The 18,718-nt window shown below is 56.8% G+C and overlaps 2 protein-coding genes and 1 non-coding gene across 3 annotated transcripts; 2 read left to right on the top strand and 1 right to left on the bottom strand.

The window, feature by feature from the left end:
* Positions 1-414: 414 nt before the first annotated feature.
* LOC150017477 (small Cajal body-specific RNA 1) lies at positions 415-573 on the top strand. Its single transcript, XR_016509548.1, has one exon.
* Positions 574-5,778: 5,205 nt separating this feature from the next.
* On the top strand, positions 5,779-7,159 carry CST6 (cystatin E/M). Its single transcript, XM_090258238.1, has 3 exons — positions 5,779-6,042; positions 6,516-6,641; positions 6,957-7,159. Exons 1-3 carry the CDS (start codon positions 5,803-5,805, stop codon positions 7,038-7,040), a joined length of 450 nt encoding a protein of 149 aa, XP_090114364.1. The 5' UTR covers positions 5,779-5,802; the 3' UTR covers positions 7,041-7,159.
* A 2,345-nt stretch (positions 7,160-9,504) lies between these two features.
* CATSPER1 (cation channel sperm associated 1) lies at positions 9,505-17,979 on the bottom strand. Its single transcript, XM_090291855.1, has 12 exons — positions 16,941-17,979; positions 15,747-15,944; positions 14,949-15,062; positions 14,639-14,798; positions 14,244-14,335; positions 13,975-14,118; positions 13,750-13,813; positions 13,503-13,575; positions 13,302-13,362; positions 11,866-11,941; positions 9,786-9,900; positions 9,505-9,627 (listed from the first exon to the last, which is right to left on the bottom strand). Exons 1-12 carry the CDS (start codon positions 17,977-17,979, stop codon positions 9,601-9,603), a joined length of 2,163 nt encoding a protein of 720 aa, XP_090147981.1. The 3' UTR covers positions 9,505-9,600.
* Positions 17,980-18,718: the final 739 nt, after the last annotated feature.

The raw sequence follows: 18,718 nt of genomic DNA, 5'->3' as shown, positions 1-18,718 counted from the left end.
GTTTAATTGACAGGATAAATGAGTGTTCAGAATATGACAAGAAAGGATTGTAAGAACGGAGTCGCTCAGAAGGCCATCAAGACGCAGCGAGCAGGAAAAAAGTTTATTGGGAGAACCAGCAAGCAGGGAGGGAGCCGTGCCGCGGGTGGCTCCGACTCCGAACTCCTAGGGGAGGAGGGGTTGCTTTATAGGGGGAAGAAAAAAGGAGCTACTGAATTTAGTCACCGTTTTTTGGTTATCTTGGCAGCTGCAAATATGACGGGCCGATCAAGGCCAAACGTGGCTCAGCTTGACGCATCCTGCTATCTTCCAGCCCACTACAAGCAGGGATCTCCCGGCCCAAAATATCGTTCTCTCAAGCAGCTGCAGGCGGGCGGGGGGAGGGCATGGGAACTGAGTCTGTCCAGGATGTTCTAGCACTCGATACTAACTGAGCTATCTGTATCCTAGCCTTGTGGCCAAGGCTTGTGATGTGCCGTGGTAGCTGAGTTGAAGAAGTGCAATATTAAAAGCCATGAGTCTTAAGCCCAGTGTGTGAAGACACACTCTGAGTTATAACTCAGTGGCACAACTGGAAAACAAACAAAGAGGTTATGGTTGTACATTATTTTCTTTAAAGATGCGGCTAGGTTAATTTCAACTCCGGGAGTCTACTGAAAGCAGGGAGTTGTGGGCCTCTAGGATGAGTTCTTTCGGTCAAGATGAAATCCAGTTGTTATCCCCTTTGCTGTCATGAGGGGGTTACAGTCTGGTTAGAGGAGACTGACATGTTAAGTAAAAAATGGAGGATGTGAGAGATTTCCATGATCTTGTGATAGGGGAAAAGTAAGAAAAAAAGTCGATCAGTTCAGCTGCATTAATAGAAACTAAAGATAACCATGAACAGGGAAGGGGCAAGGCTGACCCAGAATGGGAAAGGACATCTGTAACAAACAATAGGGTTGTATCCAGAGCACTTACAAAACTGCAGTGAAGGAGAAGCAAACAGCAGCAGAAAACCGCGTAAAAGGCTTGAAAGGCAGCCCTGAGAGGGTTACCCAGATGAGTGAGACTGGAAAGGGGCCTTATTAGACTCGTAATCAGACGTTTGCTCATGGGATTAGCGAACACTGCAGTCAGACGATGCCGAGTGCTGATGAGGGGATGGAGCGCCAGGGGCTGGTGGGAGTAAATTGATATGAACCCTTGGGGACAACGGTCGGGTATTTTCTAGGAAAACTGAAGACCCACTCTGTGACCCAGCAATTCCACTCACATGGGGCTATGACTGAGGACCCCCGCACCTGCCCCAGCACTTATGGGAGCCTTGACAACAGCTTTGTTTATAACAGCCCCCAACGGGAACAGCTCATGGCTGTCAGTACCAGTGAACGTGAACTTGGTGTGGTACAAAGGTTGACTCAAGATATCAAGTAGTGTGATGCTACTCTTGTTAGCTGTTGCTTGGGGATCGCCTCCTAGGTGGTACCATTAGATAAGCCTATTGATGAAGCCAGCAGTGGTCGCCTGTCAGGGCAGGAGGGGCAGGAGGCGGGGAGCGGGGCAGCCTGGGAGTGGCGGCAGCCGCTCCGTTCCTTGACCCGCATGGTGGTAATACAAGCACTGACCAGTTGTTAAAGTGAATGGAGGTGTTCTGCGCACTTTACTGTGCGTTAGCTACACCTCGGAACAGTAGAAGAAGGAAAGGAAAACAAAAATAAAGACCCGGGGATAGAGCAAGTACGCAAGCAGTGGGGAACGATGGTGATTAGTAGGGGTGAGGGTGCCGTGCAAGGTTGGCTCTGGCGAGCGTGGGTGGCCCCTTGGAAGGGCCCCAGGTGGTCAGCAGGGCCCGGCTTGTGTTACAGCCACTTCCTGGGAGGGCGCCAGTGTGAAGCCCAGGCTGAGATGGTAATACGGGCTGTCCCAGGAGTTTCAGGCCTTACTGTGTTTCTGATGTTTTCCCGGCTGGGTCCAAGTTCGTTTCAGAGGCCCCTCACTTTGACCCTTGTACTGTGACGCGGCCACGCAGTCTAGTGTGCTTGGGGGAGGTGGGGGCTGGTGCTCGGCAGGGCCCCAGCCTCCCCCCGCCGCTGTCCTGGCGCTGCCAGGTTGTTGGCTCTCTCCGAGGTAATGGAGACCGGGTCCTCCTGCACGACGCCTTCCCCAGGGTCCTGCCCACACTGGCTGCCTCGTTGTGCTGCCCGTGGCTCTGGCACTGGGGCCGTCTAGCAGGCTGTGGGTGGGATGTGCTGCCTGTCTGCTCTGCCCCTTCCTGGGTGTGGGCTCTTCCCTGCCTCACCCACGGGCTTTGTCTGAAGGGCTGGGCCCTGCGCCCTCACCTCTCTGCTCAGGCAGTACCTGTGACATCTTGGAAAGGCCCAGACACTTTATCTGTGTGCCTCCCACACAGCTTTCTGGGTCAGTCCTGGAGCAATAGGCGACAAAGGGCATCTGGAATGTACGTTGTGACAATGGCCTCAGAGATCAGGCCCCAGCTCGGCCAGCAGGCCTAGATATTGGAGAGAAGAGACCCAGGGGGGGGACATGGAGAAACCAGGCTATCTAAGTGTCGGCCACATGGCCCAGCAGGACCTGCTTTGTTGGTGGGCACAGGCGGGCCCGGAGGTCAGCAGGCGCCGACTCGGTGTCATTGTTGCACCCGCGCCTGCTGCCACTGCACTCGGCCACAGCTGGGCCCCCTCGGCCTGCCTAGGCATGAGCGTTCAGCTCTGGCCCAGCACTTGGGGCGCGCCCTACCCATGTGTGCTGGGGTCGTGAGGGGGTCCTGCTGTCCCTGGCAAGGAAGTAGGGGGGGTTGCAGGACGAACCCCAGCCCCATACCTGCCCCGCTGGCGGCCCAGGTAGTAGGAGAGGCTCACAGTGTGTGCTCACGACTGTCAAGCCCCCTTTCACGTTGTCCCCTCCCTGCAGGGCCCAGGGCTCTCCTGTTAACTCCTGACCTTGACTGGCGGTAGCCTTATAGCCAGCTGGTCTCTGTCCCTCCTTTATTCTCCGCGACCTGAAGCGGAGTGCCTCACTGCTCTGAGCCTCGGCCTCTGCTCAGCTGAGCAGGATGGTACAGACAACCTGCTAAGGAGTAGACAGCCCCTGCGCTTAGGAGGGGCCCCTTGGAAGGGGTGCGCCTCACTGCTGGATCACAGCTTCCCGTGCCAGGTCTCCTTTCCATGGTCCAACAGGGAAAGGGGAGCAGAGCCCTGGGGGGTAGAGTCAAGGTTAAGGGTTCGGGGGGGCAGCATGAAGGACCTGGGTGGCCTGATCCCAGGTAAAGGGAATGTCAAAAGCCCACCCTGGTCAGTGAGGCCCACTGGCTAGGGACAGGCGAGTGGTGCCATGGGCAACCTGCGTTGGGACGTCTGCGCTACAGCTAAACTGGAGGCCTTGCCCTGTGGCCTGGGGGGCTGCCAACCTTGGGCTCAGCCTGGCTTGGGCCTCCTGGAAGGCAGAGGGGTCATTCCAGGGCCAACAGGGTAGAGTCCACGCCAAGTGCTCTTCTCCAGATGAGACCCAGCGCCGGGAAACCCCTGGGTATCCCACCTGCAGGGCAGACGGCATATTCCGGAGGAGCAGTCCAGGACTAACACTAGGATGCTGGCCCTTGGGCGCCACCCCAGAGCCCACCACTGACCCTTCCCCTCTGACCTCCCATTTCTTCCTTGGAGAAAGAGGAAATATTCGCTGCTCTGCAGAGCTGTTACGAGGATGAGAAAACAGGTTGAGTCCCTGGCACACACCAAGAATTCAGTAATTGTTCATTTCCCTTCCCCTACCCTTCTTTTCTCACCAAGACACTGCTTCTAGCTGTGTGACCTTAGACAAGTGTCCTGACCTCTCTGATTAACTTTCTTAATCTGCAAGCTAAAGATGATGCATACTACTTTGTGCTGATTATGAGAACAGACCAGGTGAAAAGTCTTTGGTAATTGTTAGGTCAGGGTGCAGAAGGCTCGTCACCATCAGCACAGAGGAATGACAGGGAAGGTAGGGGCAAGTGAGCTGGGGACTGGGCCTTCGCTAATTCTCCAGGGGGGTTGTTGGAGGTAAGTGTAGCCAAGGCTGCACTCCAAGTGACAGGATAGCAGACCTGGGAGAGCCTTACGAGGCTCCTGGCCCCTTGGGGCTGCCTCGTCTTCCCTTCTGTTGCTGTCCTGGGTCTCCTACTATCCCCCCTCCCGGCTTCTCTGGTCAGGTTCCTGCCTGGCCTTGGCCTCCCCAAGCCAACCTTGAGCCAGCCAGCTCTCTCACAAACTGGGGTCTGTCTCTTTAAGGCAGATACCTGAGCCCACAACAAACCTGTGACAGTTCCTTGGAATCCCAAGATTGTTTTCACAGCTGGGCTGAGAGGGTAGGGTAGCAGCTGGACTGGGTACTGACCGCACATGCTGGGAGATGCTAGATGCTTAGTCATCTATCACAGTCCAGTGCATCCCGGAACACGGACGACCACCCCAAACTTTCAGCTCTCTGTTGACCAGAAGCCTTCCCAATAACACACGGTCCGTTCTCACATAGTTTACATATGTGTTACATACTGTATTCTTATATTAAGCCAGAGGAAGGATGGTAAGGAAGTCGTAAGAGAAAACACATTTACAGTACTGAAAAAAATTCGTAGGTGGACTCATGCAGCTCAAACCCATCATTCAAGGGTCAACTGTGATAATACCCACTTATTAAGCACGACTTTTGTCACATACTGTAAACCAGTCCCTTTGCCAAGCCCCAATTAAGACCCTTGACCCTAAGCACTGACCAGATCTTAGTGTTATAAGGGCAAAAGGCCCGCCCCCCAGCAACACGACTAAAACTGAGTACTGTGCTCATAGTTGAAACAGAAAGCACCCTAACAAAATCTGGGCTGCTTCCATGTTTACTTCAATGCTGTTTTTTTTTTTTTTTAATGTGCTACCAGATTATCCCACACCCCCAAAATGATAGTGCCCTGTTTTGCTGGTACTTCCAGCTCATGCCCAGCTTCCCTTTGGGTGGCCCAGTCTCGGGCCATTAATAGAATAACCTTAGAAGATAATAGCTGTTCCCTTTCTTCAGATGAGGACACCGAGGCTCTGGAAGCTCGAGGGACTTGTCAGAAGTCGCCCAGTTAGTAAATGGCAGAGCTGGTATGGCACGTCCCCCTCCTCCTGGCCAGTCCTCATTCTTTGGTCTCAGTCTGGTTTAACAGCAGAGATTTGAGTTATGCCGTCCAGGCTCAAAGGCCAGCATCACCAGTTCTGATACCATCTACCATCTGGGGTCCTTGGGCAAATTAGTTGTCCCTTGTGTCCTGTTTCCCCCTCTGCCAAGTGGAAACGTAGATCCCCAAGACACGCTGGCTGTGAGGGTTACACCGCATCCAGCTCAGCATAGCAGTGGCCCTTCTTCCCAGGCCTCCTCTAAGCATGTTACCTATTGACTCCTCATGGCACCCCATTTTACAGAGGAGCAAAAACTGAGGCAGGAAGAGGTTAAGTAACCTCTCCAAGGTTCCAGTTAGTAAATGGGGTGATAGAAAGCGCTTGCTCATGGCTGTTGTTGGTTTTTCCGACTGGATGGGCCTCCTGCAAACTGTCCTGAACGAGGCACTTGTTGCTGAAGACTGCCACTGCGACACGCTGGGTGTGCCCGTCTGCTTCTCCCGTTGGTGCTGGGAAGGGGGCCTCCCCAGACTGCCCAGCCCCGGCGACCCGTCCCTGAGCGGGGGCGCACAGCGGCGACGGGGCGGGGCCGAGTGTGGTCGGGGCGGGGCCTCGGCGTCCTGAGCCCTTAAAAGCGGCGGCGCGAGGACGGTCAGGCACTGTGGACATGGCGCATCTTAACCTCCCGCGGACGCTGGGCCTGGCCCTGCTGGGGTTCTGCCTCCTGGCGCTGCCTCGCGACTCCCGCGCCCGGCCCGGGGAGCTCTACGTCGGAGGACGAAAGGACCTGGCGCTCAACGACCCGCAGGTGCAGAAGGCGGCGCAGGCGGCTGTGGCCAGCTACAACATGGGCAGCAACAGCCTCTACTACTTCCGAGACACGCGCATCCTCAGGGCGCAGAGCCAGGTGCGGCTGGGCCCCCCCGGGGCAGGGGGCGCTGGGACTGAGGCGAGCGGGGCCCCAGAATAGGGGAGAGTTACGAGTAATCAGCATATTTCAACACAACATATTTTCAAAACTAGGATTCATGGCAAAAATTTCCAATGAACAAAATATTTAACTTTCAAATAGGATCCAACCCTGACCTTGCACAGCTGCTTCACTAGCCTCGCACTAGGTCCTGCCCCGCCTAGTGACTAGGGAGGCGGTGGGCTTCAGGGTGGCGTGTGCACTGATCAGCTTCCTGCCTGGCCCAGGCCTCCGCCCCTCTCCCCAGGGATCCCCACCAGAACGGTCCTGTCCCAGGTCTGAATCCCAAGGCCAGTGTGCTAGATGTGCCCAGGGGAAGGGAATGGGAGGCGGGAGACTGGGGAGAGAAGGGAGGGGTCCGGGCAGGGGTACTGTCCCACACCTCTGACCTGCCCTGCCCTCCATCCCAGCTGGTGGCCGGCATCAAGTACTACCTCACCGTGGAGCTGGGGAGCACAGCCTGCCGGAAGAGCGCAGTGACCGGAGATCGCATGGACCTCACCACCTGCCCCATGGCCGCAGGGACAGAAGAGGAGGTAACAGCCCCGCACACCCTCCCCCTCACTCCCCTTCACCCGGGGCCCTCTGGGTGGCCAGCTTGAACTGGTCTGGCTGGCCAGACTGAGGCCAGGCTGAACCTGTCCCTGCCTTCTGGATGACTCAGCCCCAGGTCAGGGTGCGGTGCAGAGAGGAGACTGGGGCGTCCCCGTCAAGTGAGCGAGTTGGCTAGAAAGACCTGGGATCTAGTCTCCACCACAGGACTTGTCCCTTGAGCCAGTGACTGCCCCCCACTGTAGGCCCGGCCTGCGCCCGGACTCACCCCTCCTCCTCTCCCCACGCTCTGTCCGCAGAAGCTGCGCTGCGACTTTGAGATCCTAGTGGTTCCCTGGGAGAACTCCTCCAGACTTCTGAAGCACCACTGTGTGCCCGTGTAGCGGACCCCTGCAGTCGACCCCTGCGGCCGTGGGCGTGGGAGGGAGCAGGCCGGCCATTGGAGCGCACTTAGGGTCGGTGGGCCACATCTGTTGCAATAAATTGCTAGCACTGCTTCTTGCATCCGGCTCTTCCGAGTGTCTGACTCCTCCCTCCCTCTCGTTCACCACGCCCACTCCTGGCCCTGCCCTGCCCCGCCCCGCCTCTGTGCCAGCCCAGATGGTGCGGAGGGGTCCGGGTTCAGTCCCCAATCTGGAGTTCTTCCAACTGCCAACCCCCAGCTTCACAGATGTAGATAAACAATACTCCAGATTCTCAATATTCTCAGAGTTAAGGGGAGGGAGACAGAGTCACAGGAGAGGGATGGAGCCCCATCGGAGCGGAAAGAGTAGGAGTCAGTGAATTCTCTGAGGAGCACCTGCATGCCCCTCCCTCTCAGCCCCCAGGACGACTCAGGGCGGCATAAGAGGGTGGCGGGGTGATGGGAGGGGTGGGTGAGGGGAGTCTGCCAGCAGGGCCCTAGGACTCTGCTCTCAGCCTGTGAGACTGCTCTACCCACATGTGCCCCGGAGATGGCAGAGCCCCTGCAGGCTGAGACTAGGAGGGCTGGGACAGTGACTCTCAAGTACACATTGTGGGCTACGCGCCAGAGGGACTGCCCGGTGCTTTGCCCTGGGTGGGATCCCCAGAGGGGCTAGACAAGAACCTCTAAGAGGTTGAGGTCAAGTCTGCTGCCCACAGGAGGAATACAAGGCAGACACAATTTAAGGAAAACAGAGTTGTAACATATTTTGCCCACCTGAATTTGCAGCTACAATTCGTACTCACCACACACGCACTCCCAGAACTCCCTAACACACTAGACATGCACATACAGAGAAACCCAAACACACACTCTGGAGCTCCCAGACACCACACACCTATACAGAAAAACAAACACAACCTAGCAACCCAGAAGCACAGACACAAATGCACAGAAGCACCCGCACCCAGAAACCACCTGGAGATGTGTGCATGATCCCCAAACACACAACCCCAGAGATCCACATGCTCCACCCAGAGCTGTGCAACATCCATACCTGGGACAGGTGGGGCAGTGACTGGATCCCTTGGGAGCACTAGGTGTGGGCACCATCAGGCCCAGACAGGCAAAATGCGGTGGCTGTGGGGCACCCCCACCCCTGCCTGCTGGCTCCCAACAGGCAAGGTCACACCCTGCTGCGGCTGCCTGGTCCCCTGCCCAATGCTGGGACCTAACGAGGACCAGTCCCAGCTGCCAAGCCCTGCCCCCTGCCTTAGAGATGGGGACCAGGTATAAAGTAGATGTGACTTCCACGTGGAAGACTGAGGAGCTGAGGAGCTGGATTTGACAGGAGTTAGGGGTGCAGGAGAAACTTCCAGTCCCGCTTCTGCACAAGCCTATCAGGCGCCGCAGCTCACGCAGAACAGGGACACGTGGAGGGGCTGCTGCTTGGGAGGGCTCCCACGTGCAACGAACCAGGAGCTTTCAGCATGTGGCTGGCACAAAGTGGGTGGCAGGAAATGCTGGCTGAATGAATGTATGAGCTGGTAGAGTGAGGCAAAGCCTGGAGACATATGCCAGATGGCCTCTCCACCCTGACATCTGTGCCCAAATTTCAGATGGCATTTCCTCTGCACAGCCAGCCCTGGGCTCTGGGCCCTGGGCCAGCCAGCTCCCATGGCCAGGCTGTGAGGGGAGGTGCTGCTTCTGTCCTGGGGCCTGGAGCCTCTGCCACTATCATGTCCAGCTTAGAGGTACAGGGGTGTTTGGCAAAACTGTTTGCCCCCACTCCGGAGTGCCACTCCGGACACCCTGCAGCCTGTACTGCATGACAGCTTCACTGTACCAGAGGTGAAGTGGGTGCTGTAGATAGGAGGGGGTCTTCAACTGTCTACAGTATCTGCATGGGAGCCCCCAGAGCCGGGCTGGGCGTGTGCTTGACTCAGGGCTGGGTCTCTAGCACCCAGCTCAGGCCCAGGCACTTGGGGACCTCTGGGTCTATGATATTATCATGGATACTGAATGTGTGGTAGGCCTAAATTCCTGAGCTCTGAACCCCCATTTCTGGATTCTGTGGGTCCCCAACGCCCTGACAACAGGGGGCTATTCCAGTTTGTTCTCGCTCCTGACTCCTGGGCCAGAAAGGACTTCCTCCCCGAAGCAGAACAACGGCCCACTCTCCCTTCGGCACTGAGCCCGGTCCCCTTTCCAGGTCACCCCTCTGGTTGCTGCTAATGCACTGCTGGGCCAAACTAGGATGCGGGGCCTGGTGGGGCTGCAGGGGACCACGAACAGCGCCGCTCCTGTCCAACACATGCACACACGGGTGTGCGCACACACATGCACACACACAAGCTCCCCTGCCCTGTGCCTCGGCCCAGCCAGTGAAGACGCAGAGCTTCTGGGGTTTAAACACTCTGTTAGGGCCCAGCCCTGCAGCCTGGACAATCATGCCGGCGCGTCTGGGGACTTGTCCTGACCAACCCCGGTGGGCAGCATGCCAGAGGCTGAAGTCTGTATCCGCTGTCCGTGTCCAGGGATCACTTCCTGAAGTCCTCTTCTCCAGCCTGTGGGGCAGGACGGGAGGGAGGCTGACCGCCAGCGTCTGCCTCCTCTAACACCCATGGAACTGTTACTCAGGGCCACTTCAGGGTATGGGTCCCCCTGCCTGGCCTTTCAGGGCCCCCCTACCCCGGCCCCTCCCTTCTGGGCCTGCGTGGTTCACCTCAAACGCGGTGTCCACGATCTCATCAATGACGGACGCCTGGGATCGGAACTTCTGTTGCCACTGCTCCACGGCAGCGGCCAGCTGCAGGAAATGAAACAGGAGCTCCTGCTGCCTGGGGGCAGGGGCGGAGGGAGCCCTGGCCCACCTGCTTCGGGGCGCTAGAATCCCCAGGTGGCTGTTCTTGCTTGCCTCCCCCCGCCCCCACTCACACACTCACACCACCCCCCGGACCTCCATTTCCAGCCATGGCCACAGCTTTTCTAAGTGTGGCCTTGCCTCCCCCAAGTCCCCCTGTACCACAGAGGGTGTTAATTGTGTCTCCTCCCAACCCTCCACCCGTCCTCCATCTGCTGCCCCTCCCACTGCCCGTGCCTCTCTGGGCACCCCCCACCCACCCATCCTCCCACCTGCCTACTTGCCCACTCGCCCACCCAATCACCCCACCCTTGCACCCACTCACCTATCCCTCCATCCACCCGCTCTTCCCTGGACCTCCACCCCACCCCTTCACCATGCTGTGTGTGGTCAGTCACCCAGCTAAACCCCCACCCGTTCGCCCGCCCTACTGCCCATTCACCACCTGCCTGTCTTACCGACCCATCCATCAGATCACCCTGAAATCAATCTACCCTGCAAGGTGCTTGGAGAACACAGAACTAAGAAACAGCCCCTGCCCTCCAGAAGCGCAGTCTGTGGCCGAGCCAGAGCAGCAAACCAAGTGTGTTTACGCTATGAGAAATGCAAACGCAGGATCAGGAAGGGCTTCCAGGGCAAGTACCACTCGGCTGAGTTTGAAAGATGTGAGCGTTTGCTAGACTCGGGCAGGGCTCCGTCAGGGAATGGATGGACTGGAGGTGGAGACACCCAGGCAAGGACAAAGCAAGGCGCCTGGACCTTATCCTTAGGGAGGCGGGAGCCCTTGTAGGCTTTCAGAGTCAGAGGAGGAGAGAAAAGACCATACTCTAAATAACTTAAAAGGAAAAAAAATGATTTAAACAAACAAACACAACACAGAGCACTCTTGACGGAGGTGGACTAGTGGGGAAGAACTTGGGGGCCAAGACGCCACCGAGGAAAGTACAGCAGCGGCACAAGGGCCCAGACGAGGCTGAGGGCCGGAGAGCTGGAGCGCTGAGAGTGGGCAGGAGGGCCGGGAGGGGGAGTGAGCAGGATTGGAACTCTGCTCTCCCAACTCCGGGTCACCTGACCCTGGCATTGGCCACCTGGGAGCATTCCAGGGAGAGAGAACAGTGTGGGCAAAGGCCCGGAGGTGGAGAACTATGTGCTCTGCTTGGGAAACGCTGCGGGTGAAGCAAGGGGGTGAGGGGGCAGCAGTGGCTGCAGCAACACAAGCGAGGCTGGCCAAGGTTTGCTCATGGAGGGCCCTCGGGGTTGGCCTCCGTCAGTGGGTGACGAAAGCCGGGTGGCCCTGCCCGCTGCTGTGGAGCCAGTCTGGATGACGCGGTGGGGTGAGGCCCGGTTTTCAGAGAGAGGGCTTTTAGGGAGCCAGGCCTGAGAGGCAGGCAGCAGGAGCCTGTGCCAAGTGCCCCACCTTGCATGGCCCTGAGCGCCTAGCTGTCCTGGCCCAGCTGACCGCTCAAGTCAACGGAAATGGGGTGTTGCCCATCAGCCTTGACCCGCGCTGTTCCCCCCACTTCGCTGACGGCCAACACAACTGCAGAGGTGGGGCCCCAAGGGCAGGAGCTCATGCGTGTCCTCTCTGTGGCCCTAGAGTCCTGGCAGGGCCTGGCCCAAAGCAGGGGCCGGAGGTGCTTCTTCAGGAAGAAGGTGAGGGGGCTCACTGCTCCTCCAGGGCCACTCTGCTATCTCTGCCCGTGGCCCTTGGCCTCATGGGCTTTCACAACCCTTTAGGTGCTGCTGCTGGGATGCTCTTGGTGGCACAAGACAACTCTTGGTGGGCAGAAGCCACTCATGTTCTGCACATCTGACCCAGAGGCTCTATGGAAGCCTCTGTGCCCCAGCCCCACCACAGAGGTGGCCCGGGGACCTTTCCCTGCCAGGCCCCCAGGACTCCCCCCTTAGACCCACAGCCTCCCCTCTCTTCGGGTCTCCTTACTTTTCCGTCATAGTCCCAAATTTTTTCTCGATGAGACGCTTCTGTTTAGTGTGCTCGCTCATCTCCTCCTCGGGCTCTGGGTGTGGAGAAAGGGCGGGGGGCTTAAGGAGATGCCTGGCCTGAGAGGGAGTAGAGGGAGCCCCATGTGCCATGGGGATATTCAAACAGGAGCGGCCACGTTTTTGCCCAGGATGCCCTTGAAGAGCTCGCTTCTCCAGGCATGGAATGGGTAGCAGTTGTGTGTGTTTGACGCTGGCCTGGCCAATCAGAACAGCCTATCCTTTTGACTGCAGGGATAGGTTCAGAAAGAGGCAGGTGATCAATTGGAGCAAAAGAGCCAATTAATTTTTCACTTAAGCTCTTCTGCACTGATGGAGAGGGCAGGTGAAGGACCAGGTGACCCCTGAGGGCCTTTATTCCTCTGGTGTTAATGATCCTAAGTGGGAGTCTGGAGCTCAGATTCTGAAATTCTTTTATTTTATTTTTTTAGATTTTACTTATTTATTTTTAGAGGGAGGGGAAAGGAGGGAGAAAGAGGGAGGGAAACATCAGTGTGCAAGAGATACATCAATAGGTTGCTCCTTGTACACCCCCAACTGGGGACCTGGCCCGCAACCCAGGCATGTGCCCTGACTAGGAATTGAATCAGTGACTTTTCGGTTCATAAGCTGGTGCTCAATCCACTGAGCTACACCAGCTAGGGCTCTGAAGACCTTTAAGCGGGAAGCAAGTAATGGGCTCAAAATCAATTCACCCAGAAAGTCAGGCGTGTAAATATGAATATGTACAGGAAGCTTCATTTTTGTGAGCAACTCTGGACCAGTGTGTATCCGACCTTGACAAAACCGCAGACAGCTGAAACCATCTCATGTAAAACCACTGCTAGAAACTTAAGTTATTAACAGAAAAAAAATGTTTGGTAAATCATAATTTGGCTAATTAGTCATTTGCCAACAGGTCTTTCAAGAACTGACTCTCAGTTTAATTGATTTTTGGAGGATTGCCTTAGTCTCTCTGGACCAAAGATGAAAGCTTGTGGGAGAGGCAGCCAATTGATGTTTCTCTCCTTCCCTCTCTCTCTCTCAAAAAAGGAAGGAAGGAAGGAAGGAAGAGAAAGAAAGAAAGAAAGAAAGAAAGAAAGAAAGAAAGAAAGAAAGAAAGAAAGAAAGAAAGAAAGAAAGAAAGAAAGAAAGAAAGAAAGAAAGAAAGAAAGAAAGAAAGAAAGGAAGGAAGGAAGGAAGGAAGGAAGGAAGGAAGGAAGGAAGGAAGGAAGGAAGGAAGGAAGGAAGGAAGGAAGGAAGGAAGGAAGGAAGGAAGGAAGGAAGGAAGGAAGAAAGAAAGAGAAAGAAAGAAAGTCCTCCTGAGCCTCAGATTTTAAAACTAAACCTGAGCCTGGAATCCTGGGCCTGAGTGTGGAAGGAGGGGAGGGCTGATACCTGCTTGGTCGAGCCCTGTCAGCGATTCATCCAGCAGCAGCTCATGGATCTGGGCGGCCCTCTGGGAAGAAGAGGCTTCGGTCCAGTCAGAGTCCCTGTCTGCCATCCCTGGAGCAGCTTTCTCCCTTCCCTCCAGCCTCTGTGCCCCCTCCTCCTGTTTCCCTGATTGGGCCCCCTGCCCCACCCCACCCCACTGGGTACCTCCTGCTTTACTTTCTCCAGGCCTCTGAGCAGTGCCATCTGGAAGTTATCCACCAGGACGGCAATCACGAGGCTGGAGTTGGGGGGATAGTGGGGTGCTCTCAAGGAGGAGGCTGGAGGAGAGGCTAGCACCTTTCTCCGGGTGCATCAGGTCATGATCAGGGTGAGAGGGCTGGGGAGGGGTTGCCCCAGCGTTGGGTGGGGGAGGGCAGTGAAGCTGGGAGCAGCGCAGGGGCAGCACCCTTACTTGAGGAAGATGAAGTACTGGATGATGATGTAAATCATGAGAATGGGGATGATGTACCAGGCACCTGGGAGCGGGGGGGTCAGAGCTGTGAGTTCCCTGCCGGCCCTCACCGCCCTGCTGCCAGCAAGCAGCAGAAGCCCCACTTTGGAGGGAGAGTAACCAGCCCTTAGGGTCTGCCCACCCCGCCAGCCTCCTGCCCTCCACCCAGCCTGGGTCCTGCCGCACCCTGGGCCCGGCTGTCCAGGTAGATTTGGGACCAGTCATCCAGAGTGAGCAAGGTGAAGAGGGTGAAGATGGTGGTGAAGATGTTCTGGAAGCGCTTGGGGTCAGACTGGCGGAACAGTCCCCGGAGCACCACAGAGAAGAGGACTGACTGTTAGGGCCAAACCAGGCTCACAGGGCCGATTTCCCCCTGTCCTCCTGCGCGTGGTCTCTACCCCTCCCCCTCCCCCACAGCCCGGCAGGCTTGCCCCAGCCCCCACAGTGCAGGATACTGAGGCAGGCAAACATGAGGACAAGGATGGCGGTAATGGATGGCATGGACCGAACCAGGGTCCCGGTCACTTCCTGGAGGCTGGTCAGGAAGCTGTGGGCAGAGGTTGATAGGGAGGCTGAGTCAGTGGTGGCGGGGATCTGTGCCCAGAAGCCAGAGCTCATGCTGAACCCAGGAGGTCCCTGACTTGCTAGTGACTTGGAAGAGTCCCAGCCCCTCTCTGGAAAATGACGAGAATGATCCGACAGGAGGCTTATCAGAAGCGGACTGGAGTCTGCAGGCTCCTCCTCCCCCATCCCTGTAACAAGTCACAGCACATTCCTGGGGAGTCCAGGCCTGTGTCCCCTCTTCCTCTGAAGTCCCCACACCAGAGTGGGCAGCTGTGGCCCAGCTGACCTGAGTCTCTGCAGGACTCGAATAGCCCTCAAGGCTCTCAGGCTCTTGAAGACCTTGAAGATCCGGAAGACGTTTGGGTTGTAGATGGTGCTCTTGAAGGAGTGGGAGTTCAACTGCATGAGTGTGAAGTCCAGCACAGCCATGACCATGATGGCGAAGTCTGAGGGCACAGGGTGCCTGGGTGTAAGCCGCAGCCCTCCCAAAGCCAACACCCCCTGCTCCTGTCCCCTGTTGTCCTTAGCATCCCTCGGGCAGTTCAGTGGCTCCCCCCACCCCCCATCCCTAAACACATGGGCCCATCCCCACACACCCAGATTGTTCCAGAAGTCACGAAAATAGTCGAGGCCCATAGCAAAGATCTTGAGCATAGCTTCCACCATGTAGATGCAGAGGAAAATGGAGTCAAAGGCCATGAAGAACCACTCTGCGGGGACACCAGGGGCTTGCTCAGGGTCATCCCTGGCAACCCTGGCCCCTCTCTCCTCCCCGTGGGAACCTTACACACAGCCATTTGGGGAGAGCCTCGCTCTGCCCAAATAGCTGTATGTCTTAACTGCTCCGCGCTTCAGTTTTCTTGTCTGTAAGTGGTGATAACAACAGCTTGCCTGATAGTTTTCATAAGCATGAAAGGCATTTAACACAGTAAAATGCTTACAACGGAGCCTGAACCAGTGACATGCAAGAAATATCAACCATTTTTCCTCTTCTTCTCTCCTTAGTTTATGTCCTTTCCTTCACCCTGATCCCCAGGGTCTTAGGGGCCACCTTCTCAGGTTCTCCACGCTCACCCTTCTGGGGTCTTCTCAATCTCCCGGCCCTTCTAGCCCGCCTGGGTCCCCAGCGCCCGGCAGCAACGCAGCGTATTTAGAGCGGACGCGCCACCTAGTGGCTGCAGCCACAAACAGCCATCCTCTCGTTCCGCGGGCCTTCCTGTCTGGCTGCCCGGCTGACCTCAGCTGTCCCTTGGAGCCTCATCCCTAATGCTGAGCAATGTTGTCTGCTTCCCAGGCGTGAGGATCAAATAAGCTAAGTCCTGTGCATCACTCAGCCCTGGGTCTGAAACAACAGCACTGGCCTTCTCCACGTGAACGCGGCTCCCAGTTCTTACCGCCTCGGATCTCAATTTCCGGGAAGGTCTGCGCCACAAGTGTGATGGTGTTGAAGCAGACGATGAGGAAGATGAAGGCTTCAAAGACCAGGGACTCAGTCAGGGTCCTGAGCATTTTCCGAAGGCCATGAAAGAGGTTGCTCAATTTTCCCCACAACCAATTGTGCAGCTTCTTGTGGGCCCGCTGGGTTCTGCCGGCTTTAAGGGGGCCAGAAGGTCAAGTTAGTGTGGGACGGGGGCATAGGGATCCCCAGCTTCCTCCCAGGCTGGGCTGGGGTTCATCTTCATGCCTGCCTGCTTGCTTGCCAGCCACTCACTAAAGTGCCTCTGTGTTGGCCCTGTATTGGTATCGGGGCAACAGTCCGGCTCCTTCCACAGAAGATGCCAGTCTATTTGGGGTTCAGGGTCTGCCTGCGCACCCCTTGAGGGCCCATGCTCCCTCACTTCCATGCCTTTCTTTACTTGTATGGCAGCTTCTGTGTGGAGAACCCGATCCTCCACCCCACCCTGTCCTCTGGGTTCATGCTCCCTTTCCTTTTAGGGTTCTGCTGAAACATCTTCTCTTGGCTGCTTTCCCTACCCAGTGCACTAGACATTCGCCCCCCTCTGCTTGTTGGTGGGATTGTTGCCATGTTTATTGAACTACTAGGGGCCAAGTTTGGGGTGGGGGTGTATTAACAGCCAAGGTCTCTCATTGCCCTCTAACCAGGCCCTCATCCAGGTACTGCTCCCCAGCCTCTGTCCTCAAGAAGCTCACAGTTCAGCGTGGGAAATATGGGGAAATAGAATCCATGAACGTTCTGTCATGGAGGATAAGCTTCCATCCCTCGGTGGTCTGGGATAAGTTGGTTAAGTGACCACCCCCAGCTTTGGAGCCCTCGAGGTCTGGTCTTCCCTGTGCTTCCAGGGCCCCGGTAGGCCAGGTACTCATATTAAATAAGAGGGGATGTTTGAGACGTGAACGTGTGAATGAATAAAGCAGTGACTGAATGAACAAACAACTGGTGGCCGGAAGAGGCACCTAATTCTGGGAATGAATGATTGGATGGTGAACAGACAGGGGAGTGGATAGTCAGTGAAATCTTCCTGCTGTGAGAGTCAAGCCTCATGACCTGCGCAAGGTTGGTGCCGGGCCTGAGTCAGGTGTGGAATCAGGCCAGGCAGTGGGAGCTGTGGGGGAGGACAAAGACTCACTTTTGTGCTTCTGAAATTGCTCATCTTCAGCCCAGCTTTCTGAGGTTTTAGAGGCAGAATCCTGAGGATGGACTTTCTTGGAGCCCTTGGGGTCACGTGGGTGAACTGCACTGCCGGATCGAGTCAAGCCGACGCCCCCGTGAGGTTGCGGGGCTGCTGCATGAGAATGGGCCGGGCCGACTCTGACCGCGCTGTGCGGGCCAAAGACCCGGGAACCGGCACGATGCCCCTTGTCATAGCCATGGTCACTGTGGGGGTCATCGTGGCGCCGTGCACCATGCTGGTGCTCTCTGTGGTGGTGATCTCCACTGCGGCGCTCGCCCCGGTGGCTGTGGTGGTGCTCAGTGTGGTGGCTTGGGTGGTACTCGCTGGGGTGGTGGGGCACGCCATGGTGAGAGGACCCCCCATAGGAGTGGTGGGAATGGGTCTCTCCATGAAGAAGAGGGCTTCTGTGGTGCTGGGCTTGATGGTGATGGTGCCTGCTGTGGTCGTAAGCAGCATAGTGCTGGGGCCCCCCGTGGTCATAGGCCTCACTGTCCTGGTGGGACTCTCTATGGTAGGGAGGCTCCCTCTCATGATGGAGCCCACTAGAGTGGGGAACGTCACTGCGGTGGTGAGACCCACCGTGGTGGTGGGGCCCCCCACGGGGGGAGGGCTCACTCTGGTGATGGGGCCTGCTGTTAGGTCTCCTGCTCCCCTGGCGGTCTTCATCATCAAAGTCGTCCTCAGCAGAGGAATGGTGGGAGAGGGCGATGCTCCAGGAAGCAGCCGAGGCGAAGGACGTGGAGTGGTGGGCCCCGCCATGATGGGAGGAGTGGCGGTGGGGAGGGGAATGGCGGGAGAAGGCAGGGTCGGGGGAGTCTTGGAACTCACCACGGTGGTGAGACCCACCGTGGCGATGGGACACATTGTGATGATGGGACTTGTGATGGCGATGCGCTGAGCCGTGACCTGGCCTGTGGTGTAGGGGTGACGAGCCGGGGTGAGGGGACATTTTCAAGTCACTGGTGTCTGCCTCATCTTGAGCCTTTTCAGCCATTGCAGGTTGACCTGTGACTATGAGGGGAGCCCTGAACAAGAAAAGCTCAAGACGTAAGCACCGCAGGCCCTCGGCTGGACGGCCTCCTCGCCTAAGCTGTGGCAGCGGGGCTGTGAGGAGAGTCTGGCTCTTCTCCTGGAACTCCTTCCTCTGTGATGTCACCAGCAGGCCCCTGCCCAGGCCTCATTCGCAAGTGCCTCCCACGGGGCTGTAGTTCAGAATCGAGGCTGTGTCTAACTCCTTCATTGTAAAATTAGGAAACTGAGGTCCAGAAGAGGGAAGGGAATGGTCCGAAGTGGCCCAGAGGTTCAATGCAAAGCCAGACGAAGCACAGAAATCTCCTGTCACACACGGAAATGCAGTAACTTCGTCCTTCCTGTGGGTCCATTGAGAAACACCAACTTGCCTGGGGAAGGAGGCAGGCTGAATCCGTGGGATGGGTCACCTTATGTAGTGAGGACTCCCTGGCCAATGGCCTCCTCGTGGGAGTTTACATGGGATGTGAAGAAGTACCCATTCTGCGAGCATTTTCAGAAGCCACCCGCAGATCTCTCTCCCAGACCATCACGTCATCAATGCCCAGTTGTGTTCTTCCCAAGTCTCCGCAAATGGCCAGCCCGTCAGACGTCGGTCACGAGTGCAGACCATTCTGCCTCCCAGGCCCTCTCTCCTTCGGCACCAAGTGGATGACACTTGTACTGCCCAGTGTTCCTCCCGCAGGGGGGATTTTCCCTTCCTT

Source organism: Furipterus horrens, unplaced genomic scaffold (genome assembly GCF_987537825.1).
Source record: "Furipterus horrens unplaced genomic scaffold, mFurHor1.1.pri manual_scaffold_2, whole genome shotgun sequence".
NCBI lineage: Eukaryota > Metazoa > Chordata > Mammalia > Chiroptera > Furipteridae > Furipterus > Furipterus horrens.
This window is presented reverse-complemented; position numbering and strand designations above follow the sequence as displayed.

Coding starts and splice junctions, on each gene's coding strand:
- CST6 (XM_090258238.1), top strand. CDS start 5,803: ATGGCGCATCTTAACCTCCCGCGGACGCTGGGCCTGGCCCTGCTGGGG. Junction 6,043..6,515: donor TCCTCAGGGCGCAGAGCCAG/GTGCGGCTGGGC, acceptor CCTCCATCCCAG/CTGGTGGCCGGCATCAAGTA. Junction 6,642..6,956: donor CCGCAGGGACAGAAGAGGAG/GTAACAGCCCCG, acceptor CTCTGTCCGCAG/AAGCTGCGCTGCGACTTTGA.
- CATSPER1 (XM_090291855.1), bottom strand. CDS start 17,979: ATGGCTGAAAAGGCTCAAGATGAGGCAGACACCAGTGACTTGAAAATG. Junction 13,576..13,749: donor CAGTACTTCATCTTCCTCAA/GTAAGGGTGCTG, acceptor CCCCAACTCCAG/CCTCGTGATTGCCGTCCTGG. Junction 9,901..11,865: donor TTTGGGACTATGACGGAAAA/GTAAGGAGACCC, acceptor CCCTGCCCCCAG/GCAGCAGGAGCTCCTGTTTC.